Source organism: Drosophila gunungcola, assembly GCF_025200985.1.
Source record: "Drosophila gunungcola strain Sukarami chromosome 3L unlocalized genomic scaffold, Dgunungcola_SK_2 000003F, whole genome shotgun sequence".
Classification (NCBI taxonomy): Eukaryota; Metazoa; Arthropoda; class Insecta; order Diptera; family Drosophilidae; genus Drosophila; species Drosophila gunungcola.
Genome location: NW_026453179.1, coordinates 840,848 through 868,505, shown reverse-complemented (window position 1 = coordinate 868,505; position 27,658 = coordinate 840,848). Strand labels below are relative to the sequence as shown.

At 37.8% G+C, this 27,658-nt stretch overlaps 1 protein-coding gene across 2 annotated transcripts; it reads left to right on the top strand.

Annotated features, from left to right (window-relative positions):
- Positions 1-136: 136 nt before the first annotated feature.
- LOC128258516 (dual specificity protein kinase splA) lies at positions 137-27,241 on the top strand. Of its 2 annotated transcripts, none has more exons than XM_052990162.1 (9): positions 137-730; positions 20,458-21,354; positions 21,418-21,739; positions 22,690-22,776; positions 22,840-22,941; positions 23,008-23,206; positions 23,791-24,714; positions 24,793-24,894; positions 25,430-27,241. In XM_052990162.1, the coding sequence occupies exons 2-9, from the start codon at positions 20,498-20,500 to the stop codon at positions 25,612-25,614; spliced, it is 2,778 nt and encodes a 925-aa protein (XP_052846122.1). In that variant the 5' UTR covers positions 137-730; positions 20,458-20,497; the 3' UTR covers positions 25,615-27,241. The 2 variants fall into 2 exon arrangements, with proteins under 2 accessions (XP_052846122.1, XP_052846121.1); XM_052990161.1 differs by having other exon boundaries at positions 22,666-22,776.
- The last annotated feature ends 417 nt before the right edge of the window (positions 27,242-27,658 follow it).

Here is a 27,658-nt window from a genome sequence, read left to right as displayed (position 1 = left end):
AGAGAGAGATAGAGTAACAATTGCGATAGGGGCAATAATAATACCGCGAAAAGCAAAAATCCCTAGCGCAAGCAATTACGCGATAGTATCGAATAGTAATCGATTTATCTTCCACCTCCAACGGAAAACAAAACAAACATTTTTTTACTTTTTCGGCCTTCGGATCGTTCGGACGTGCTACGCGGTCTCGTCTGTGTGAGTGAGTGAGTGTGCGTGACTGGAGCGGCGAGAAAGCACAATTAAAATAAAATCGAGCTGCAGCTGTTAATCCAGAGATAACAGGCGATACAATACAATATCGTTATCTATTTACAAACAAATCGGAGTGAAATAATGCCGCACACAAGTGCATAGAGCGGCGTGTCTGTGTGCGCGTAGGTCACTCTCTTTTTGAAATAGTAAACAAATTGCAAAAAAGGCTCAACAAAAAAGGAAACAAAAATACAAATATTAATATTATTAAACAAAATATTCAGCAGTGCGTTTGAAATAATTTGGAAAAGCCGCCGCAAAAGCAGCGTGCTGCTAGTGTGTTAGTGAGGCGTACACACAAATATATATATACCAGCGAATAGGTGCATATAACGTGTACATAATACATAAGCAGTGCATTCAATTAAGTGAAATCCATATAGTTTTGTGCATGCGAAATTGGAAAAATCAAAAGGAGTTTCCGCAGCAGCAGCGCAGCGGCAGAGGCGCCATCAAAGTAACGGATTTTCACACGCGGGTAAGTTTTTTTTCTTCAGCTTCGTGCCCCAAAACAGTGCTAAAATTTTCATTACGCCAAAGAAGAAAAATTCAATATGTATGCGAGAGCAGCTCCATCTCTATCTCGCTCTCTCCCTTTTCCTCTCTCGCCCGCTCTCTCTCTGCCACTATCCAATTTAACCTCAACCGGTCTCGTATGCATGTCGCCCATCTGCGACTGTGTGTGTGTGTGTGTGTGCGTTCGAACAATAGAGGTCAAAGCAATAGTGGCAATACAAGTCTGACATTCAATAAAATCCTCAATTAGCTTGATCAAGTCCATATTCTGTAAAACAAATAAAAGCAGATGGTATGAAATAAACAGGAAACCTAATATTTTATAAAAGCTTTTTTATTTAAATGTAAAGTTTACCTTTTCACTGATTATTTTTAGTTAACAAATAGCAATTTAAAGAGTGCTCACCAGAGTGAAAAATTATTGATAAAGTTCCATAAAATTAAAAAAATGTATATTTCCTGTCCGCTTTTTACCTAAATAATCGGATCTATTTAAGTTCTAATTAAATCAAATAACCTATCCTATTGTTGTTTGATTACAACAAACATGCAATTTGTAGTTGGATAATTCAAAACATAAAGAAATTATGAATTAAAGTTATTTCTTATAACTAAAAGTTATTTTCGCAAACAAGGTGTAGGAATTACATATAAAAACATAAGTCAAGATGCAAACGACCTGTCAAACTCTTGGTGGTATTGTCCCGCCCTCGACTGTGTGCATCTGCATAAGCGTCTCTACGTGTGGTTGTGTTTGTGTGCGCTTGTCATTCGGCTCGTTAAAAATGCTCTGCCGGCGTCGCAGTCAGCGTTGGCGGCTTCTTCTTCTTTAACTCTCGCGCATTATTTCGCAAAGCTCCAAAGCCTGCTTCTTGTTGTTGCTGCCTTTCTTTCTTCTATATTGACAATTTTTATAGCTTTTATTTGTGGTTGCTGTTGTTGTTGTGACGCCATGCTTAGGCGCTTGTTTCAGCTGCTACTTTTTTTTTGTTTTTGTTGCCTTGCCGCTCGACCGAGTTGCCACGGTTTTCTTTTTTGTTTTCGGAAGGGGTTGTCGCCGCTACTTTTTTTTGTTCCATTATCTATACACACATTTCTTGATTATGAATGAGTTGTTGGCGGGTTTTTATTTAACTGTGTTAATGAACTTTCCGGGGCATAATTCTATATTTGTTTTTGCTAATTACCTGTACGCACTTTTTGCGCTTTTCAACACTTGTTAATTTCTCGAAAAATACCCCCCACACACACATATAGAAATGCACTTGTTCGGAAACTCTCTCTATCCCATTTCGTGCTCTCTTTTTTGGGAGCCTCCACCCTCTCTTTCGCTTACCCCCTCGCTCATACGCATTTTTCGGCAAAGTTGCATGCCCCAAAATACAAATACACAGACACACAAAAAACCACCTTGCTGGCTGTCTCGCTCCTACGCACAGAAACCGTCGGACGCACTAAAACCCGGTTCGTCGTTAGTTTTAAACTTATTTTGGCATTCTTTATGTGCACTGCATTCTCGACGTCTCGTCGAGTCTCCCCATCCTCCTTCTCCTACTCTTTGCACATCTCTTCACCTCTCGCCTCCTCTCTTCTCTCTTTTTGGTCTCGATTTTACGACCCAGACCCGCATTTCTAGCTGTTTTTGTTGTTATTGTTACAGTGTAGTTGTAGTTTTTGTTGCTGTAGTCGTAATTGTCGTTGTTTTAAGGGGCAATATGGGGGAACCAAAATTGGAACTAGTTCACAGTGGATCAGGTCAAATCCAAAACATATTTTATCTAAATCAATTGAAAGAATCGTACGATTTTTCAAAACTATTATGGGCTAAATCTTATTCCCCACAAAAATATCTATTGAATTTGGATGATTTGTTACTTAAAATGAATTTTAAATTCACAGTTCAAAATTTACCCTCAAAAACGCAGTTTAGTTAAGAGCATTGTAAAGTAAATTAAACTTTTTGAAAATATATTATTTTGCACATGTACAAAATTACATTTTCCACGTTTACCAAAAGTAACTCTTTTATAGACTTGCCATAAAAACAAAATGTAAAATCGAAGGAATAAAATATCTGGCGGATTGAAACTAGTATGCCCGCTTCTAGATTTATCGCTGTAGCTTTGGCGTTTACCTTTGTTTGCTGCCGTGTCAGCTTCACACACACACACGACTCACCCGCACACACAGATGTCAGTTTACCTGCGTTTGCAGGTGAGTTTGAGTGTGTATATGTATTTTTTCTAAGTGGTGGGGGAGCAGCTCGAAAGCCGAAATTTCGTGCGTTTTTGTTTGTGCAAGTGGCGCAACAAAAGTCGACAGTTCTGCAGCGCCGTTCTTCCTTCTTTCTCCTTTCTCCTGCCCTTCAATTTTTTCCATCCCACCTCCCATGTACTTGATATCAATAGCAAAGATTTACCTCTATTTTGGGTTAGAGGGAGGTGTTTTTTTGGAGCAAAAGGTCAAAAGTTCAGCAATAACTATTTTTTTAAGACACCAAAAACAAAAAGGGGTCTGTTTCATATATCGAACTGAAAGACATCCAAAGACAATTGTAGTGATAGCGTTGAAGATTCACAGGAATAAGTGAAGTTCAATTTAAAAAAAACAATAGTCTATGTTTATTATGATATCACCTGATAAATGTAATCTTTTTAATTTAATTCTTAATTTCTTACGAATTAAGAATTACATTAACTTACTAAATTTACCAACATATCGACTCTAAATTATTGGTTTCCCCTTGGTAGAGATTTAAAAGCAACTTTCGCTTAATAGCGCTCTTTTTGGCAGCCCTTTCAAAGTTTTTCCCTTCCAAGACCAATATAGTTTCAGTAGAAGTTTCGATTTATAGATGACAACTGAAATTGGTGGGTGGCATGTTTAGGGTGTAATTTCTGTTTTTTTTTTGTGTGGTTGGAGCTGAAACGCATCTGGGGCTGTTTCTGCCGATTCAATCTGCATTCCATGGAACCAAACATATTGCAGTTGTTTTCTATTCCGATTGCTGCACAAGTAACACACACCCCATTTTCTACACCCATGCAATTTTCTATGTACAGCTTACAACAACAAAGCATCGCAAGCCGAAATGCAGTTTAAAGCGCAACTAAAACTAAACAGAGCTTTCCACTCCAAGTGGGTGTCTCTAAAAGTAGGAGGTGGGTGGTGGGGGGTTTTTTGGTGCTATATACATACATACATACGTATATCTGGCGTGTATGTGTGAGTGTTTGTTGGGTTTTCCATGTATGGAGTGGAGTGGAGTGGAGTGGATTTTATATCAAAAGTACAGTCGCTTATTGCTGCTGTTGTTGCTGTATTTCATAGTTCGTAGGTATATATGCACATATAGGTACATAAATTGCATGTTCATGCTTCAATAGTTGCATGCAGCGTCCAGAGAGCATTGTTGTTATTGGACGGGCAGAGAGGTTTCGGGGTGGTACTGAGGGTGGGGGGAAAAATGGGGAGTTATGTTGTACCTAAACCTAAGCCGATGCACCAAACTAAAATCTCTGTCGACAAGTAAAACAAAAGCCCAACTGCAACAGCAACAACCATGAAATGCCATGAATCAAAGTCTACACATCGATTCAACAGCGATTGTAATGGCGAATAAGATAAGACACTCAATAAAAAGAAAAATATTTTCTTATCTGATGAAAAAACCTCAAAAGTTTTTCAAGGGTTATTTCCGAATACTTTCCAACTCAAAAATGCCTGAAACCTCTTTTGTTATCGGCGTGAATAAATATAAAGGCCAAATAAATAAATATGGATCGTTTTTTAATAATCGATATAAAGTAATAAATTATTTTGAAAACTAGCAAACAATATTGATTTTCTTCTTTAACTTTAAATTCTCTTAAATCTTTCTGAATAAAAATACATCGTAACAAGTAAACATGAATTTAAACAGATTTTTTTGTTTTGAACTAGTCTAAGAATTTTATAATATACTGTATGATATGAAAAGGGTCATAGGGAGAAGCTTGTTCAGCCAAAGGAATTCGTTTATTGTTTGGATTTATCCAAACTTTCAACCTTAACCCAACTTATCCATCCGAATTTAAGCACCTCCTCTTTCCTTCTGGGAGTTTTTCTGTCTCTTCAGTCGTTTTTACTTATATATATTTTTGTATTGGATCCCCTTTGTGCTTTCGGGCTGAGGATGAGTGGGTGGTTTTAACTTTGGCTTTGCTGCTCCTGAAAAAATCGATTAAACGCGACCAAGAAGGACACGCAACTTAAATTTAAAGCAGACAGTGGAATTAACTAAAGTTTACACGGGATTTATATGTTTATTTATATAATGTCCACCTATGTATGTGTACTTAAAACTGAGTGCGGTAGAGTCCTTAAGTTTGATTTACAAGGAATATATTGATTAAATAACCAGAAACTCCGACATAAAAAAATGTCACGTTAATAGTAAATGAAAAAGAGCAAAATGAACTTATTGATTTTGTAATGAGTTCTGTTTTTACTGGCTTTTCGAGGGGGCGGCTCTTTGGTGGTAGGGGTTTTTCCGTAAGCTTCCGCTTATGTATAAAACTTTTTCGGCAGTCCCGGCAACAACAACATCAGCAACAACAAGAAGACAACAACTATGGCAATATGAGAAGGCTGCTGCTGCAATGGTTGGGTGGGGGGTTGTTTGTAGGTGGGTGGATGGGTGGTTCGGTGGGTGGGTGTTGGTTTTTTCGAGGGGGTGATAGAGGAAAAGAGAACGAGGAGCTGTGGAGCTGTGGAGCCCTTCCCCTTCCCCCCTTACATTTGTTTGTGTATCGGGTGGCGTTAGTTGAAATGCAGACGTTCTGCATTGTTGTTGTGGGTGATCCTGTTTTTGGGGTGGCTGTGGGTGGCTGTGGGTGGCTGGGTGGGTGGTCTGTGGCGGCGGCTCTGTGGCTGTAAAATGCCCCGAAACGGTACAGCTGTGCATGCACATGTATATAAACATTTCGCACACACATACACAAATATAAGCAGAGAGCGAGCAAGAGAGAGGAGCATGCAAAAACAGATACATATACAAAACAGGACAAGAGGGGCGCCCAGGGGGGTGGTGGTGCAGAATGGTGGTGGGGGTGGTAGGGAGTCGAATGGCATGACAGGGTCTGCTGGTCTGGTCTGGTCGCCTGCTTCCTTCCTCGCATAGTTCAAGTATGCATATAATATCCGGGCTCGTCGGTACCCGAAAACGAAGGCAACAACAACAAACATAGCATCATCCGATGAAACACCACCCCCCTGAACCACCGCCCATCGAAGGCCTACGCACAGCTGTGGTCGTAATTATAGAAAATGTCATCGTCCAGATTGACAATCTTGGCAGGTTTAATCAAAACCCAAAGTCGAGTATGTGAGAAATTATGTTGGTAATCAACAAAATACATTAATCCATTGTATTTCCGTATTCAAAATTTATGCCAAACAATTTTTTATAAGTGATTTCATATCTGTGGTTTTTCCGTTTATAACTTGGAAATTGGTTAGTTAGTTAGTAAAATCTTAAATATTATGATATATTAATTGCATAACCAAAATATATGTATTATGGAGCAAAGAAAAATATTACAGCAATGAAAATTTACTTTCTTAAAAAATTCCATGGACCCAAATTCATTTTAGCTATTGAATCTGTTTAATTTGCTTAGATTCCCCAAATGCGATAATCAAATTTGGATTTCTTCCAAGCAATATTTTATATTCTTGTCGGTTATCTGTTTTATAATTTGGGTTTCTTAGGGAAAAAAAAATGAGTATGGTGATAAGACAAACACAATATTTGTGATGAACAAGCAAATTTACTCGATTTAGTTAAAAGATAACAAAGTTTTCATAATTTATGGACAGGGTATTTTGTGTTATTATTTTGACACCAGCTGTACAGTGGCTTACTAAACTGTGGTGCAGAAGAAGGGGGTCAAATGTGGTTGGGTGGTGGCTTGGTCCGTTGTGTGTTGTGTTCGATGTGCTTGAGTGGATTTCCTACCGTTTTCGGGTGGCCATCTGTGGGTGGCTTACTCTCGTACCTTGTGGAGTCGAGTGGCACAAATGTGTCGTCGCCGCGAATGTGTGAAGCCAACACCCCCTCCCCACACCCTCTCCCCCCCTTAGCAGCCCCTCTCTTTCTGGTCCATGGTATCCTGGGAATAGTTGCGTAATCTATGCGATGATATGCCTACGCTATTGTATATCACTGAACTTCCTGCTGCAGGTCGAAGCAAATATGGTTTATTTGTGATGGGGTTTGGGGTCAGCACCCCCCCCACCCCCATGTATGCAAATTTTCACAAATTGTAATGCCGAAAATCCGAATTGGTTGATGGCACTCGTATGGTTTGTGTGCGAACATGAAACGTCGGACGGGAAATTAGTTTTAGCCACATAGTGACCCGGCACCCCTCGCACTGTGTTTTCGCCCATTAATATTACGCAATTTTAATGAAAACGCCAACGTCGGCAATGGCAATTAGCGCAAATATCATCGGCAGTGAGGGAATTATTTTGGCAGGGGCTTTGGGCACCTCAAAATTCAATATTCTGCAATTATTTATGAAACTGGCTTAGTTTGCCCAGGCCCCCGAAATTCCAACTATAAATTGCAAGCGCAACTGTACCACCCACCTGAAAGTGCAAACTGGTGAGTAATCCTAAGCCAAGGGGGTGGGAGTTGGGCAGGATTTTGGGGTTGGGGTTGGGGTGATGGGTTTAAGTGTGGAATGGGCAGGTCGCCACTTCGATTTTGCGCGTTTGGCAATTATGTGGACATGTGTCTTCATATGCCGCCTATGTATATCAATATATATATATATATATATATATGTATATACACAGTTCAGCGTCATTCACTAACTGTAAATCCATTTATAGCGGTTTTAGGTTATTTTTCTTACAACATCAATAGCCATTCATTATTTCTTTTTATTTCATTCTAAGGTTTGAGTAAAGTTTCCTTGTTATTTTGTTATTTTAATAGGGGGAATTTTATAGATGCATTAGGAACTTCTCAGAATACTTGTAAACCAATTTTTAACTTGAAATCAACATTATACTAATTTAATTTATATATTTTACTTAGTTGGGAATAGTTTTAATGGTATGATGAAACATTGAATTAATTGTTTTATCTGGAGTTTTAAGAAAGATTGCTTGCACTACTATAACAATATCTAATGTTTAATAAAACCAAAAGAATTTTTAAATTACTTTCCCGTACCCTTAAACTTGTTAGTTTTATGAAGATTTTTTGTTTAAAGGGGAAACGTCATGGAAGTTTTTGAGTTATGGACACATATTTTATTGCATTTTATTGTGCAGTCTCAGTTATGGAAGTTCGACTGTATATTTTGTGAGGATTTATATGTGTACGGAGGTAGCGACATCTCCGCCCCATATAGCACCCTACCCGGTTTTTTGGTCATAGTTTTGTGCCACCAGAAACACAGAAACACGCCCAAAACCAAAGGCAATAACAGCAAAAACAACAACCAGAGCAGCTGTCATTGATGGGCAGGGGGTTCGGGGTGAAACAACCCCAACCCCACCTACTCCACCTACATATCTGCCACCACCCCCTCCAAATTCCCCTCACCCCCGCTGAAGAGTTGCCTGCATAAAATATTTCTAGATACACATTTTTGTGTTAGGGCAAAAAGCGAAAGAAGAAGCAGGCAAAAGAAAAAAAAAAAGTTACCCAACATACAGACAGGCCAAGGGGGTGGGGTGTGGGGGTTTTTGAGGGGTGGCACGTGGGTGGCGCCATTGGGTTGTGTTGCTATGTGGGCATAACCCCTGGGGGCGGAGGCTAAAAAAGGGAGCCCAGACGTAAAGTCTTCCACACTCTCTTTTCCTGCCTTCCTTCCTCCTTTTTAAAGTCCCGTTTTAAAGGTTCGCGTAAAGTTTTTACATTTTCTCCAACCTCCTTTATGGATTTTCTTCCCCTCGACGAACCGCATTAAGTGAAGCAACTTGTCGAATCTGTTTTTCTTCTTGTTTCATAATGGTTTTTCTTAACTTGAGAGTTGTATTATATTCATGAAAACGAAGGGCAGCAACAAAACATTTCCCTTTATCAAGGAGTGTTTCTTGAAACCCTTAATCCATTAAGGTTTTACCAATTTTAAAAATGTTACAAGTCGAACTCGTTACACTTTAATAAGAGCTAATGTGTTCCTCTTACCATGTTTAGATAAGGTGTACAAATTGGTATTATTGGTATTTTAAATAAATAAATTTTAAAAACATTTTATTTTAACGGTCAAAGTGATGTCTGCAAAAGGGTTGAAAATAGAAGAATAGCCAGTATCTTTTAGTCGTGAAGCTTAACGACATAATACTTGTTTTCTTGTAGCTTCTTGCGTTGGTTTTGGTGGTTGAAATTTGTTGAAAAGTGCGTGGTTTTTGCAGGTGATGGAATGGGTGAGTGTTTTGAACCCAAAAATAGGGTGGGACAGTTGGAAATACCACCCATCGTCTGCTAATGACAACCCAACTTATTTCTGAAAACACATTCCTTGCCAACTGTGGGGATTAAATTAATTTTGCACCCATTATATAAACAATACTTTTTTTTCGCAACACATTAACTTTTGTTATGGCAAACATTTTTAAGTTGCTGCCAAACTTTTCCTTGAGTTATTTGCACATTTCGTTGTCGAATCCACCTCAGTTTTTAAATTGTTTCTCTTTCTTGTGGTTTTTTGTTGCTTGGTCTATTTGGCGGCTCTTTAATTGCCTGATTAGCTGTCCCGATGCTTGCACACACACAGCTGTACATAATGCCCACTATATAGTATATACTATATACACGAAAGTAGAACCCAAACGGCGGAATATGAGTATGAGTGTGTTGCGTGCACACAGGCAAACATTCCATGGTCATGTATATAAGACGGCTCTCTTGCTTCCTCTCTCTCTCTTTCTCTCTTGGGTATCGGTCTGTCGCCTTCTCTCCCTGATTCCACCTATACCTCCTCCTCCTCTTCTTCTTCTTCTTCCGATTCGAAATCTTGGGGCTGCTGCGCTTCGGTAAATTATAATTTATGCACATTTCGATGTGGTTAACGTATTTTAATGGCCAATTTGTGTGTACATTTGAAGAATTTTGAAAAACAGCTTGAAGTCAGCTTTTAAATATCCATTCAAATTTAAAAGTTATGTTTCCTCTATGTTTATATGAAATAGTTCAAATACTTTTCTTAGAAGAGTAGGGACATTGTATAAGTGTTATAATTGTTTTGTTTAAGAAATACTGCAACATAATAATAAAATACTTCAAATAAATTAGTAATCTTTTTAATTTAATACCGATGCCCCTTCTTTTATTTTATTAATAACTTTACCAAATGGACGAATTCTTTTTATGCGATGCTGTTGTTAAATACTTCCCGTTGGCCATAAAACATTTTTTAATTTTCGACGTGCAGTTTTTTGGCTGCTATTTAAATGGGCAGCTGTCAGCTGGCTCACCCTTCTTTTTCCCCCACTGCCACCCTCTCGCTCTGGCATTCGGTGGTGCCTCTCAGTTTCATTTAGTTTGTGTTTGGTTTTTGTGTTTTTCTCGTATCGCCATCTCGTTCGGACATTTGCTTTTGGCCGCTTGAGGCAATTGACCGTTTAAATGACTTATATGCCGATTGTTTTTTTCTGAAAATTTGTCTTATATATTGATGGTTTATCTTCAAAAGCTAAAAAAAGAGTTGCCACCAAGTAAGATGGAAACATGATGGGTGCTTTTAAAATTTTCATGGCTACAAAGTTTATTCTTAAATCTTACTTTCTTGTCAAATTATCGATTGTGGGACCAGTTAAACACCTGTCAGTTGTCTTTTTAATACCCAGCTTTATAATATCGTAAGAACTTAGCTTTTAAATGTATAAATTAAACTTTCAGCTATGAAAATATATACCTTACAAATTTGTTAATCCTTTTTATGCGTTAAAATACATCAACTGCTATCTATCAATCAAACTGTGTTGTAAATTGGAAATTCTAATTGTGAAAATCATTAGGCGGCATTCCATTTTTCGTTCCACTGTTAAGAATTAACTTAATTTATACGTTCTTCACAAAATATAATGCGCTGCCGTTACCAGTTGGCAAAAACTTACATCGACTTCCTTATTTTGTGCTGATTTTCATGGTCAGCTCTTGCTGACTAATTATTTAAAGGTATCAACGATAATTATTGTTGGCCAAGAAACAAGAAGAAGAAAACCGCCAGGCCAATTTGGTTTGCTGACGATCATTTCACTCAAGAAAAAAATTAAAAAAAAAACAAAGACAGACGGCTAAAAAAAGTGGCAAAGCTGCTTTTTTGTTGTTATTTCTTTTGGCTTACCTTTTTTACCTGTTTATTTTCAAATTGCTCCATCTCGTTCGCACGCACACCCCAGCTATTAGTACATATGTTTGTGTGTATGCTGGCCATATATATTCACCTATATATAAATATATATACATATGTATATATATATAAAGAGAGCGAGAGAGAGCGCCAAACACGCGCGCGAGCTCGTTACACGTCATTAAGTGCAAAAATAAGAACAAGCGCATAAAAAAAAGAATTGTGCCGCACATAGAAAGCAACGACTAATACTAGTTTTAGTTGCACTCACTAGTGCTTGTATTAGTGGCTGCAGTTGCAGCATCACTTAACTCGTTACCGTTATTAAGCTGCATCCAGCGATTTCTCTTTTATGTGGAGTTCACAGACCTTGAACACTATTGTATTGGCCAAGATCAGAAAAAGATACAAACTGATTTCCAAAAGAAACTTTTTTTTTTTCAATCTGAAGCCTAATCACATTATCATATATATATGTACATATGTATTTATGGTTACTCGTTGACTTTATAAAAAAATAATTTGATATAATTTATAAAACAAAGAATCAATTCAAATTACATTAGGCTTAGTTCATAAAAATTTATCTAGTAATGCATATTTAATTAAAGGTCACTTTAAAGATTCTTAGTTTTTAATCAAGCAAAATAGGTCTTCAGAAAATTGTTAGAATTATTTTTAAGAATGATTCTTATATAATTTTAAAGTATTATAATAAAAATAAATTATTTGCTTATACTAAAGTAATCAAACTATAAACCATTCACATTTAGTTATTGTTTCATCACTTTGTTTAAGTTTTAGCTAAGTAGCTTTAGTGAAGTTAGTCCGCAGAATTATCACACTACGGATTAAGATGAAATACTCTGAATCAGCCTTAACCAACAGTCAAATTGAAAGTATCGCGTACTCTGAGACCCTAAATACATATGCTTATATACTTGGGCCGTTTGTGAGTGTGTGCATGTAAGTGTCGCCCTCCTTATCAGCTAGAGAGCTAGAAAAAATGTTTTCTCTTTTTCCATTTTTTTTTTTTCGCTGACATTTATTTTTATACGCCGTGCATATGCACAGACAAATGTACAATACTTGGACTGCACACATTCAATTGTACATGACCATGCAAACTCTGCAGATCCAAAAGGTTCAATTTGCCAAATACCCAATCTTAAAAGTGGGGATATTTATCAGTATATTGACTCTAAGCAGGAAGTGACGTGGCTCAGATGTAATTATGTATGGCCGCTTCGTTTAAGTAAATAATCAACAGTGTTCGCTCGATAATAAGAATTTGGTTGATTAAATCGTGATTCGTTAAAAATCATGTTAGTGTATACTAATCTAAGCAGATCTGCATACTTAATTTTTTTTTTATTTTAATTTTAATTATCCTCCTCATATATTTTTCTAACATTAGATTAGGTAAAAAAACTATAATGGGTAATTTAAATATTAAATAAACGGCCTAAATAAATATTACCTAAACATATTAAGCAGTTTTGTGAAATGTAACTAAAACATCCTGTTTTAATATGTTTAGAAGTTTTTTATGTTGCACGCACCACTGTGGCCGCATACCTAGTACCTACTTTATACACACCCTAGTTGGATTGATAGGTTGCTTATATACTCCTCGGTACCCTTGATAGAGTGCACAATGCAAGTCTTTGGGACCGGACATGCACTTTGCAGGCGAAAAACGCGTGCTAAGATACAATTACACGCTAATATGTGTACATAGAAAAAAATAAAAAAAAAAACAGCATTTGCATATTTACATGAACAAGTTTGTACATACATATATGCTATGTATACATATGTATTTATATTTGTGTTGGTTAGTTCAAGGCTAAAGTTTATTATTATTGCATTGCCCTAACTGCTGCTCGCTGGCAGCTTTGATAAGCCTATTTATAGACTGATATTTACTTAATTATACTAATGGCAAACGAAACTGAAATCTCACCGAGAAATTGAATGAATTTCACGAATATTTCGCACTTATCGTACTATGTCATAAAAAAAAAACGGTTAAGTTTGTGTGCGTGCGAGAGAGAAAAGTATCGGCTAACTGGTTTTTGTTATTTCTTTTCGGGCGCTGCTTTTACGCGTTACTTTTCGGGGTTATTCTTAACGCTTCTTAACGTTTCTCTCTCATTTTCATTCCCATGCAGCATTCAATCTTTGTTTTGCCAACCAAAAAACAAAAAGCCAAAAAACTGAAAGAAGGTAAAGCACAAAGCCTAAAAATAGCCCAAAACAAGAGAAAAGCATAGCAACGCGTTGGTAATTTGCTTGATTAAGTGGAATTTTTCCAAAGCATTCGAAGTGCAGGCGTCAATTGCTTGGCGAGCGAAAAAACCAAACAAAATAAAACCAGGAAGTCAGAAAGAATTAGGCACGCTGAAATTTTAAATGTGCCAAATGCAAATGCGTAATGATGTACGCTACACAGGGTGAATTGTGAATTCTGAATTGTAATAAATAGATCGGTTGCCTTTTCGCCGTTTCTCAGCCAAACAGTCAACGGCCACCAAATGCCATAAAATACATGCTCCACACTCGGGGGCAGACAAATAGGAATTTATATTTTGTTGCAGGTGCAACGTCACTCCATTACTATAATAATGTTTACTAAACTGGAATAAATCATATCTTTGAAGTCTCTATTTTAAACATAATATATGTATATTTTTTAAATGCTTATACATGTCTAACCTTAAACTTTTTTTTAATCTTCCAAAAGGTTTATTTTGGTTTATAAGTTTTCAGATACATTTTTGTAGTAAAAGTTAATTAAAAAATAGCTTTGCTTTTACTAACTCAATAATTTTAAAATTTAAATCATAGAAGTGTTTTTAGTGCATAATACACTTTCCTGAACAAAATTGATTCACTAAAGCGTAAACTAAAACATTACCTTTCGATTTTAGTGGGGGCCCATGTCTCCTAAACACCTTAATTTATTAACACGGTAAATTAGGAGATTATTTCTTATTCCTAATTAAATGACCCTAGTTGTACTAACATCTACACACACACAGACATAAATTCAAAAGAGGGAAAGGGGGCGCATGGTTGGATAGACAAAAGCAGAGACGGTGACGTTGGCTGCGACGTCGGCAGAGTTGGTCGGTCGTTTGGTTTTATATACAAGTTGAACCCATTGCCTATGTGAACATGCGGCAGTGTGAGTGGAAAACATACACATTCATGGATGGGACTGCTTATGTACATCAAAAGTAACAACAACAAACAGCAAAGACGCAATGTGAAGAAGAAGAAGAGAAGGTGGGCAATTGCATATTTCGCCATGCATGCATACATATATACAATCAAATATTTATGTATAGATATGGTATATAAGCACTACCTGCCCAAATGGGCAAATTGCAAAATGACATGGTATTTAAATTGTTTATGTCGGTTATTTTATTAACCTCCAATATTTAAAGAGGTGCCATCTTTAAAATATCATACCTAAAAGTTTACCGTTTAAGTGTTTAATTAAATGTTACTGTGGTAAATACTTTACATCTTTAAATATGAGAGGCTCTTATTAACTGATAAATGATAAATCTTAAAGTTCTTGGCTTATTAATAATTATAGGGTTACCTTCTTTAAAACCCTTTACTAAACTTGTAGTTATAACAATGCTGCTATACTTTCTCCGCATCTTGCCTACATGCAAAGCCGATCTCTGTAAAATAACATAATATGTGATATTAAAAAAAAGTATAAACCTTAACGTTTTTTGTACTGCGGGAGGTGAACAAAGCATTAAATGATGCTTTGGCATCAGCCTCATCGCTTTTTCTTCTTCTTTATCGTTTTTTCTTCTCATTCACAACAACAAAATCAGTAAACAAAACCAGTTTGAAAGTCATTAATTTTTAGCTTGTCTTTGCATTGTTGCTATTGCTCCTTATGTATTGTATTTACTGTTTGTTTAGTTGGCAACACTGGTCAAGAGCACGAAGAAAAAACAGCTGTTTACCACCCCAACAACATTTTTTTTTACTTTGCCAATTACTTAGCAGACAGTCTCAGGATATGTGTATACTTAACTGATAACCAAGAATAAAATATATACAACCAAATAAGAATGTAAATAATGAGTTTCTACTTTTTTGTGCTTGTCATACAGTGCACGTAATTAAATGGTGCCAAATGTTCTAGTTAACCCATTTATAACTTTTTTTTTGGTATTTATTTATTTGTTCGCTTTTTTGAGAGCTTGCGAATTGCTCAATGCTTCTTATCGGTTGTTATAAATAAACGCAACGAAAAAAACAACTAGGTACAGTGGTATTTTTGAGGAAACTGTCATAGAGCACTTAAGTTAATTACATTAAATGAGGGAACTTTCAGCGAAAGCCCTTTTTAAAACTTGTGTGTAAAAAATCTTAACAGGAAAATATTTTTGATAAGATTAGCTTATTTCCTTCGCGTTTTCTGAAGTGTTTTTTACAGGAAGTGTATGAATTTTGATTTAATAAGTAAATAAAGTAGAGTAGCAGGACTGAAAATTCAATCAACGATTTAGACCTCTTAATTAACAAATATGAAATATTTAGATATTGATGTTTCATCAGGTCAATAGTGGAATAAAAATAGCACATATTTCGAGTCTCGGTGCAACTGCAGTTAAAACTCTTTGAATGCAATTCGATAGTTCTCCATAGTTTTCGATGACATCACATCACTTGAATGCATTTGTGGAACTGGCCTACGTTTGGGTAGGGATTTTGGATTGAAATTGGAATTGTTTGGGATTGTGTTTTGAGCACCCGTTGCACCACCCTCCCAATTCCGATTCCAAATCCCAGCATGGATGAGTAAATATGTACGAAGGTCGGTCGCCCCCTCACTCCCCCCCGCCCACTACCCCCACCCCACCCATGTACAACAAGTCGTGCTCTTTCGCCTGCTCTCTCGCTTTTCCTCTCAGCAGCCAAGCAGAGACCCTCACTCCACTCTACTAAGCCCCCGTCCACCCGTACACCCCTCTCCTAGACGCCTATGTACAATGGCCATAAGATATAAGATATGCGCATTTCTTATAATGTCGAACCGAAACGTGGCAAAATAAATATGTTTGTTTGCTAAGCTGCGTCTTGTCTTTTCATTTTTTTAAAGGTTTTTATTTCATATTCGTGTGTTGAAATTCTTTAGGGTGCACCTATAAAACCCGGAGAAATTTAAACGGTTTCTATAGATTGCAAGAGAGATTGACAAAGACCTTGGGGCTCTATTAATAATACTTTTTCACAAATTAAGGCACCAAATCAAATAATTGTAGTTAATCAAATCATATAATTGTAGTTTATCAAATCAAATATTTGAAGTTGCTTTGGGCGACTTTGGTTTTAGATTTAAGTAGTGTGTTTTAATTTAAGAAAAGATTTTTTACGCTATGGCTTCGAGTAGAATTTTGAGTGTAGGAATGTTTTCTTCGTAATACATGTATCTGTGTTGAAGATGTTTGATGTTCTTTTAAGCTCAACTTTAAATGTGAAAGAAAGTTAATATGAAACATTGTTGTTATCAATAAGTAACATATTTGTATATTACAAATCTGAAAGGTTTGATATAGAATTAAGGAGTTTAACCTCAAAACATAAAAGAAAGTTCAATTATAATGAGTTTTTGTCCCATGGGCGGATAAGCAACTAATATGCAAATCAATGGGTTGGGAGATGGGAGTTGGGGGTGTAACGAGTGGGTGGGGTTTTGGGGGGTGGTGCTTTTGGGTGGCCAGACCCCAAAACCGCCGACCGCTCACCTCTCTCTTTCTCTCATTTCGATGTCGTCTCGCGTGTGTGCGACGTGCGCTCTCTTCTTCCATCTTACTCTCGCTCTCCCGCTTCCTCCTCTCGTTCTCACCACACCGCACCGCGCTCACTCTCTCTCTGTCGCTCTCACCGCAGCCACATCCAAACACATTTCGCTTGCTTTGCTGTTGCTCTTTGCTTTTGTTTGTGTTGTTGTTGCTTTTGTTGGTGCTGCTGCTGGTCGCGCTATGTACACAACTGTACTTCTGATTTAACCTTATTTCTTTTGCTTTTTTGCGTCGTCGCTGCTAGTCATTCGCCTCAAAGTTTTCCTACCCCCTCCCCTTTCGTTTTTTATCTCCATCGGTCACTTTAATAACTTCCTAACATCGCCATAGGTTACTTTGATATTGATATTTTTGAGCAATCCTTGTAAAATCCCATCCAATTTGGCATCTGTATTTTACCTCATCAGGTGCCAACGACCTTTTAACTTGAACTTGATTGTAAGGCACACTTGTTCCCAACTGACCCCTAAGATCATCAAGTATTTGTTATCCCCACACAACCCATTGTGAACTTAAGCTGGGCAACTCGCAAACGCTAATTGAAGCACATTTAGCGCGCTATTAAGCACAATTATAGTCACACAAATGCCAAACGTCGCAACAAATCGATAAACACGGTTTTTTTTCTCGGAGTCGGCCAAGGGGTTAAAGGGTAAGGGGGCGGATGATGTTTGAAGGAGGGGGTGAAGGAGCTATCATCACGCATAATGGTCGCGAGCATTAAAAAGCATCTATAAAAATTTAAAAATGTTTGCATTAATTTAATAAGAAAAAGTTGACAATCATCAAAGCACACAAACTCACACACTTTAACAAGCAAACACACACAATCTCACGCTGTGGAATTAACTCGACACACAAGCCAACAAATTCAACGCACACTGACATCGTCATTAGCAACAATTGTAAAACATTTTTCACAATTATTCGACAATACATATTTTTTTTATTTATAATAATGTAAGTGTACATTCTGCCAAGAATATGGCTTGAATGATGCCAGAAGATAAAAATTTCGTTTAAAAACAATTTGGGTACCAAAAAATAAAAAAAATTTTGAGTGAACGCAACATACATATATCTTTTATAAATATTGTTTTCCCTTTGCGTTCTATTTTTAACACAAACAGTATACAAACTTTAAAAAAAGATAACTTTCCCGCAACTTAACTAGCCAAAAAAAAAATTTAAAAAAAGTTGTATGCATATTGAACTGGAACAATAATAACATTAATTGTTAAGTAATAAGTAAAATGTAACTAATATCTAAAATATGAAATTGAACGGAAAGCGTTAACATATTCTAGAAGATGTGTAGTGTTTTGTCTCCTTGAAATATTAATTCCCCAAGGTTCCCAGTACGTGTTGACCACTGTAGCTGCTTCACTCGATGTTATCATCGCCCACTATCGCACAGCACGCTTTGCCACCTATTATCTGGTAAACCCCGCGAATGCGACCCACTGTGCACTGATAGCGGGCAGCACAATCTGATGACGACACAAGTGTCGAAAGCAACGAGACTCCGCCGACAGCCGTTTTAAGGGGGGGATGGGGAAAGGGGAACGGCTGGTCGGGGAAGAAAAAATAATAAAAAACGAACGAGTAAGCGTGCTTATACACTCGACTTACATGGTGTGTGTGTTTGTTTGTGTGCTAACTTTCAAAGCGAGTTAATTTATAGCACGTTGGGGACAACAATGCAAAGTTGTTTAATTTTTGTAGTCTTTTCTTCTGGCCCAGCTTTGTGTAATTATGCCATTTGATTCGCTTTTCTTCGGCCGGATACTTCTCCGCAAGCTCCAGTTTGCCAGGGTTGCCACCTGCTTTAACGTATTTATTTTACGATCCTACATTTATATATCATTTTAATTGTGACGCTTATTGCTGGTTTATCGTTTGTGTCTTGTTAAAATGATTTTTATTGACTTTTTTATATCGTTTGTGTGTGCTTTTCAAAATCAGCAGCAGGTGAATGTTTGCCGTATTTGCTGCTGCTGGGCTTTGTTGTTTGTGTTATAGTGCAGCTCAAGTTGCTTGAAAGGTTTATTCACCTCTCGCTCTCACGTGTCTGGTAGCTGTTGTTGTTGGGTTGTGTTTGTGTGCGACTATGTTTGCTGGTTTGAATCTCTGCTAGTTATTCTACTACCAAGTACAGTGGAGTACGCCTAAAATCATGTCCCATAATTAAAACAATAAATTTCTAAATGACCTTGAGATTGTTGGCTTTCGAACATATTTTATTTTTATACAATCTTAAAAATGATGCTTTACTTAAATATGCATATATGCATTTACTTAAATATTTAAGTACTGTATTCAAATATTTTATATATTTATATTTTATTTTGTAAGAATATTTATTTACTAATTTTACACAGCATTAAAAAACATATTGCCCTTTCAGGAAACAAAACCTAGAGTATGTGGGTTAGGTTCAATTTTTAGGTTATTTTGAAAGTTCTTTAGGATATTTTGATTTTGGGTGCAGAGTCTTCGTTTCTTAATTTGTTAAATTGAATAGGCTAGTTCTTGCCAGCGAGTTACGACTGTCTTGCAAATTTCTCACCCCACCAACTAGCTCAGCTTTCATGTAAATTTTCTTGTAGCCGCAAAACCAGCGGCTTTGTATGCGAAAATTTGTTAAATCGAAAACGTGACTTGTTTGTGGAAGATGTACGAATCGAAAGAAATTGTTCGCTTGGCGCTCTCTCACTCACACAAGCGCCACAAATCCACTTACACTTGCATATCTGGGATCAAATCCGATTTGATTTGTGATTTAGTGCAGCTTTCTCCCCTCTATTTTCCAATCTTGCCTTCTTTTCCTTGCGGAGTTATAATATTATTGGGTTCCCAACAAGGTCGTCGCCTTAATAAATTGAAATCAGGATATCTTTATTATTTCTTAACACGGAAATGGGAAAAAAGGTGATACAGATACAGACACATTTAGGGGTTAGACAGTGGCACTTCCGCTTTCAAAGTGCCATGCTGGCAAAAGGGAAACAAAATAAAAAACTGTAGACCCAAATACAACCCTTGGTAAAACAAGAACGCCACAAAATGCCCTTTCCTGGCCACGCCTTCTTAACCCCTAACCAGACACAGCTCCGCTATTTATATTAACAAAATATGACAATTTATTGTAAGCAAGGAAGAAACTCTGGTTTAAACTCTGAAACTCTGAAATAAAAATGAATAATAATGAATGAATGAATGAATGTTATCAGGCTGAGTACCAGTACTAAGTATTGTTTTTAAGAATATTGGAAACCTCACTCTGGTCACATAGTATTACAGTTTCACAAAAATATATCTTGTTTATTGACACATTATTTAAAAGAAAACGTTTGCTAAATAAGAACTAAAAAAAAAGGAAACAAAATCTTTAAAGTCAAATGAGTTAATATATAGCGCAAAATAGACCTAAGACTTTTCGTTATGTGGCCACTACAACTAACCAATTTACTTTTCCTTACCATTTGCAGTTGACCAAGATACAGAATCACGACGACGCGACGAGCGAAAATGGCCAAAATGGAGGTCGACGACGTGGTCGACTTGAGTTTAGGATCCGGCCGTGATCCGGCGTTGACCATAACGCCGTCTCCGTCTCCGGCGGCGCTCAGTAATCGGGATCTGCGAGCGCTGACGGCCAACAATACGGGTCTGACCATCACTCCATCTCCGGCGCCGGCGACAAACAACGGCACCGCCACCGCCACCGCCACCACCAATAGCAGTAACATTAACTCCAACAGCAGCAGCAGCACCAACAATAGCAGTAATCCCACTAATAGCTCCAGCACAAACAACAACAACAACAATAACAACAACAACAACAGCATCAGTGGCAGTGAAGGGGTGACAGGTGCGACAGGTGGTGGCTCCTTGGGAGGCGGTCAGGATGAGAATAAGGTTCAAAGGCGGGTCCTACGACCCCGAACCGAACCCAAATCCTATGCCGAAGCACCGGATATTGTGTTATTACCCGCTCGCACCAATGGACGTCAGCAGAATGGGAATATTGACTCGGAGACGGATGACGAGGAGATGCCGCCCTATGTGCCCATCAAGGAGCTGAGTCATGCGGAGCTCAAGGAGCGCGAGAAGAGTCTAAGGAAGCTGCGACAGGATCTGCGTAACGAGGAGACCAAACTGATGCTGCTCAAAAAACTGAAGCAGTCGCAGCAGGTGATGAAGGAGAATATGGTGGTGACCCCGACCAGCGTTTCGCCCAACAATCCGCTGGCCGCAATACCCGCCGCCCTCACCTCGAAGGGATCGCTGAGTGTGACGCCGACGTCGGCGGTACCGCTGCCCGCCCACAGCAAGGGCAGCAGGAGCAGCTTAAGCGGCAGCGGCGGACCAGCAGTGAGCATTAGGTGAGAATTTCTATTTATTATGTGTTAAATCTAGTGACTAACAATATAATTTTCCATCTACAGCGCCACCAACAGTCGAACGGGAAGCTCAAGCTCAGCGGCGGCGGCCGCTTCTGCAATTGCCGCTGCAGCGGCAGCCTTGAGCGGTCAACATCGCAGCAGCAGCAGCAGCAGCAGCAGTAGCAACTCAATTCTGCCGCCGCCAAGGTCATCGCTGCCAGCGGGCGCTACATTAGCCGCCGGTACCACCATCACGCCTGCCACCTCCTCATCGCACCGCTCGAGCAATCTGCCGCCGCGTACCAACCTGCCGAATCTCACCATTACGCCCTCGGTGACCATCACGCCCACATCGGCGCCGCCCTCCAGTCTGAAACCACGCAATGTGAGTTATTGTAATGTAATCGTTGCCGTAAGCGCCGAGTTTTTTCTCTCACCTTTTGTCCAAAAGCACCAAAGACACTGCAATTCACCAAACACTTAAATAGACAAACATTCTATGAGAACAAACATATTCAAAACACCATAAATAAACAAAAACTCACGCTTACCAACACAAAACACATACAAAACTAACAAACTAACCACATTAGAGCAGCAAAAACTTTTAACCTTCATCAACTTAATTAATTATAATTAATTTTTAGAAACTTATACAATAAACTCTCATAAATTTAAGTTGAAAACCATTTCACAATAATATATTTTATGCAACATGCTTTAAAAAATCAACCAAAACAAATACAATCAAAAAATATACCCAAAGTCAAGTTTTTAGAGATGGAAAGGTATCGCAAATATTGTGGTAAACAAACACACAAAAAAGCAACCCTAAAATACATTTTGCCTTCATGTAATCATAATTACATATATAAATTCAATATATTTTCCTTTCATTTATTTATATTTACTTTTTGTTTTCCAATGACTCTTCATATCCAACAAAAGCTTAAATTTGTATAGTTTTCTATATTTATTAACTTGTTATATTGTTTTAAGCTTCTCCTTAAAAGATTCTTGCTGCCTAACACTAAACAATCATAAACAAGTTTACAAAACTTTTCCAACATTGCTTACTAACACTACTCACCTGTCAAATCAGCCGAAGTCGGCCTCTGTATGAGGATTTTCCAAAAACCGAGGAGGCTTCGTGCAAGTGGCACTAAATATTCTTTCATTTCTCGTTTTCATTTAACATTAACTAATCCCCCAACTACTAAAAACGCAACTTTTCTCTATATTCATATTTGCTATCCTGTAAAAAAAAAAAAAACAAAAACAAAAACAAAACCAAATCGTTGAAACATGCAGCCTAATATTTCGGATAATTCGAAGGTACCTGGGACCATAAGCAATTCTGTTTCCATCACACCGGCGCTCCCACTGTCCCAATCGCATCAGAATCAGCACAACGAGCAAAAGGTGAGTGCGCTTTATGTCAAATATATTGATTTCTAGATGGTTAATACATTTCATAAATGGCAGAATGATCGCTCCACGCCAAGAGAAGATGCCCAGACACCTGCTCAAAGACAGGCGGCAGCTAAAATGGCCCTTCGCAAGCAGCTGGAAAAAACGTTGCTTCAGGTGAGTGAAAAAATCCATTTAGAAAATATAGAAATTTTGGTTTTATACTCGTTTATATTTTTATAGATTCCCCCACCAAAGCCACCACCGCCAGAGATGCACTTTATACCCAATCCCAGCAACACGGACTTTGTCTATCTCCTTGGTTTGGAAACTGTTGTGGACTATTTGACTGTCAACAAGAAGGCCAATGCTGTGGCAGCTCCTTTCCGTTGTGCCCAGTGCAAGATTGATTTTACACCTGTGTGGAAGTGGGAAAAGCAGAGTAAGTATATCCCTAATTCGAAAAATAGTTTACGAGTAGTAGGCTGACTTAAAAAGTTATTTATTAACTTGAATAAAAAGAAGACATATCAAGCTAATACATTAAATAATAATGTAAGCTGAACGTGTAGATTCATGGTTTTATAATACAAACAATTTATTAAATGAATCGTTTTCGATAAAAAAAAATTGGGGCTGAAATAAATTAAAGTTAAATAATTTCCTTAAACTTCAAATCATAAGTTTAAATGACTTGCACATTAACTTAGGATTGTAGTGCTAGGATGCACAATAAAGAAATAATTTAATAATAACAATAAAAAGACAATTTCTTCTTAGAGCTAATTTAAAAAACAATCACGGTTATAGTCCATATAAAAAAATGTAATCATTTCCCTTCCTTATGTGTGTTCTTAATCAAATTGAAAATGATATCATTCGGTATTCAAAAACAATCTCTTTCGATAGCTAATTTAAAATACAAAAAAAATCGTAATTTTCTGCAGAACTTTAAGGACATCATTTGTGTAACATATAAAAAGTCAATATAGACAGCCAATCTAAAGACTTTCTCTCCATTCACAGCCAACAAAGATCCCAAGGTGATTTGCGAGCAGTGCGTAACCTCGAATGTGAAGAAGGCTCTCAAGGCGGAGCACACCAACCGACTGAAACAGGCGTTCGTGAAGGCGCTGCAGCAGGAGCAGGAGATAGAGCAGCGACTGGCCAGCCAGAGCAGTCCCTCGCCAGTGGACACCCATGGGTCGAGTGGTGGCGGCAACTCGCTCTCCGTCTCCGCGGTGACCAGCAACTCCACATCGTCGCACCTGCAAAGGGAACGGGAACAGTTACAGGCGACGCACGCTTCGGCGGCGGCTGCCCTGGTCAATCTGCCGCCGTCGGTGACGGTGATACCCACCAAATGCCACACGCCAACGCCAGCGACACCGCGTCCAACGCCGCCGCCACCCCAAAGTCAAGCCACACCACCGCCGTCGTCGTCGGGGGCGTCGCGATCATCGCGAGCAGCTGCCACGGCTGCAGCGGCCGCCATTGCCGCTCAGCAGGCGGGCATCCTTAGTCCCGGACCGACGGCAGCGCATCACCACGAGGCGGCCACCTCCTCCAGATCCTCCCGCAACGATCGGCTCGATCACCACCACCAGTCGCAGCAGCAACAGCAGCGGGATCAGCGCGACCGGGATCAGCAGCGGGATCAGCAGACGCAACAGCAGCAGCAGCAGGCCCAGAGCTACGACAAATACTCGGCGGCCACGCTGGCGGCGGCTGCCCATCTGAGTGCCCTTAGCGGCATGGGTGGATTGAACATCAATAGCCTGGCCAGTCTGGGCAACCTCAGTCAGCTGGGCAACCTGGCCGCCCTCGGTGGCTTGGGCAACTTTGGCGGAGCATCGACGGGCTCAAATAATCCAGCGGCGGGACTGGGCAACTCCTCGCCAGCTGCCACGGCGGCCGCCATGCAGGCTTTCCAACAGCAGCTCTTTAGAGGTGGGTTTTTGTTTGCATTTTGGAATTCCACTTGTACAATATTATAAATTTAACTAATTTGTATAATTTTACTTCTAGCTCTGGGACAAGGACTTGGTGGCAATCCGCAGCACATGATGCAGTTTGCTCCGCTTCTGTACTCTTACCAGATGGCCATGGCGCAGGCAGCACAAGTGGCAGGTAAGCGGTTAACTATACTTCTCTGACAGACATAAATAAGAAAGTTATAAACAAAATATACGTTTATCCTATATCCTTTTAAATATTTCAAATTTTGACTTACAGTTAAATTGATCATATATTTAGACACGGTTTCTCGACTTTATAATAAGCTAAACCGACTTTTAGTCTGGAAAACTGACTTAAGATATTATAAAACCTATTTTATTTTAAACTGTAGTTTTCTTAGTAATAATTCAATAATAAATTAGGTTGTGTTGGAATATACATAACCTATAACAGGAAAGAACGTCTTAGATCCAGATTTAATTCTTTGTTTAGTTTTTCTTCTTTCTGTTAATAACTACATATAAAAAATAATCTTAACATTTTATTAAAGTGTAGTAAAGTGATACATTTTAAATATCAGAATTAAAATTCAATTTTAGAGAATCCAGTCAGTTAGTTTATGGAGCTTTAAAATATTTACAAATCATTAAATATTTATAAATCATTACTAATTTGAAATTTGATAAAAATCAACATTTATCCATAGCTTTTAACAACAACAACAAGAAGAGCAGCTCATCCTCCGGATCGGCGAAGAACTCGAGCAGCGCCAACAGCATGGCGGACGTTCAGCGGGCGGCGGAGCTGCAGCGCCAATATCTACTGGAGATGATTCCGCCCCAGCAGCAGAGCGGAGCCAGCGGCAGTCGCCAGAACAACTGGAAGGCCTAAGAGGCCGCCACTAACGACAAATTACAATTAACATCAACGTTAACGTAAACGTAAACAACAAAAAAAGCAGCAGCAGCAGTAACAACTACTTTTATGGTTTTCTTGATTAGGTAATTTTATAATTTAAACAAAACTAAAAACTAAAAAAAAAAAAAAAACAATTAATAAGAAAACAACATCAAATATACACGTAAATATTAATTATGCTATTTGTAAACAATAATTATACATAATTATACAAAACGGAAGAAGCAAAAAAACAAAGCCGATCTAAAAATAATTGTTAGTAGTTTCCTTTTTTTGTTACCACTGCATTAAATATTTTAAATAATTTGCCAGCCAGAATATAGCAGCCGATAAATAAATGCAACCCCATACGCTCCTAGTAATTGAATATTAAATATGAATAATATTGAATCCTAGCCTGTAAGAAGATTGCCCCGTTTTTCTAGGGGCCCACACACACACACACACTTACACCACATTCAATACCACACCCACTCCCACGCCACACCTTTTTGTAATTGTTAACCTTTTTGGGAGTCCCAAATAGGATCGGTAGACAGCACCACCCTTATCGATAAGAAGCGCGCTCCCTTTTTCGGTCTTATTAAACAATTTTGTCGTACAATTCGTTTAGTTTGTAGCATCGTGAATAAATCTATAAATATAATAATTATATTTTTTAATCAATTTTAAGCATATGCATTAGTATTAGTTGTAAACAAATTTTTAGGGTATAATAAATTACAGAAAACAATTACACACAAAAGTTCTTGCATTGCCAGCCAGCCACACAACATAATCCACGTTTCATCGCTCACACACATCATAATCATTTCCGATTCCAATTCAAATCCTCCACATGCCTTATCCATGTTACAGCTCCGATACGAAGTTAGTACTGTTATTTAGTTGAGACCGCAAGGGATCCAGCAACCATATAATATCACGATCGTCTCTTAGTAGGACTGTTTGATTTGGTTCCAATTCAAATGCAAATAAAATACATCGAAAACTAAAAAGCTAAAAACCGTATAATAATTTGTACATATATGACAGATGAGGTATTCATCTTCGGTAAACCGAAATTTATATACTCTTCCCATTAGAACAGAAAAGATCTTCAGGTTTTCGATTCTCCATTGAAAGCGAGCTCTTCCCAAACGGGCGAAGATGAGCTGAGCGGACATGAATATAATAATATTGACTGAATATTAGCATATACACAGAGTAGTAGGATTCTAGACAGAAGCAGAGGCATGCATAAATCCCTAAACATACGAAGTAAACATATATATTTTTGATTTAGCGGACGACGGCAGTTGTAGGTTTACATTCAGGCGAATCATTCGGAAACAAACCAAATTCACTTTGGGCATTCGAAATCAAAATGTGATCAAAATATGAAATTACAAAAAAACGTAAGAAAATGAGAATAAAATGGAAACAATTAAATGGAAACAAGCAGATGAGAAATTCATAATTAATTTAAGCTAAAAAAAAAAACAAAAATAACTAAAAATGCATTGTAATTCATTCGGCATCCGTTTCAGTGTGTATGTGTGTTTGAAATTCTATGCTAAATGTAAAACAGTATAAGAATATAACAGTTTTTAAACCAAAATCGTTTAGTTTTAATTGGTTGTAATTTTGGGAGTTACTTATATAATATTTTCCCTGATACATTATTAAGATTACAATTTCTTGTTTTAACTACATTTTTATATAATTTACTTCTCACTTTAAATCTTTTAAAAGTAAAATTTCACAAAGTTTTAACTACTCTTTAATAAGCGTTAGATTGCATTTATCAATTTTTCTTTCCCAAATTAAATTGATTTTTGATAAAATAAAAAAATTTTCACCTTTAAAGTAGATAATATTTGGATTTAATATAAGGTTTCAAAATTGAATCAAATTAAAATGGCAATTTAATTTAATTTATTTATATTTAATTTGTTTTAAAATTGTTTAATTTTTCATTTTAAAATTCAAAATTGGGGTGACCATAAAGATTGTGCCAAATTATCGCTCTAATCGC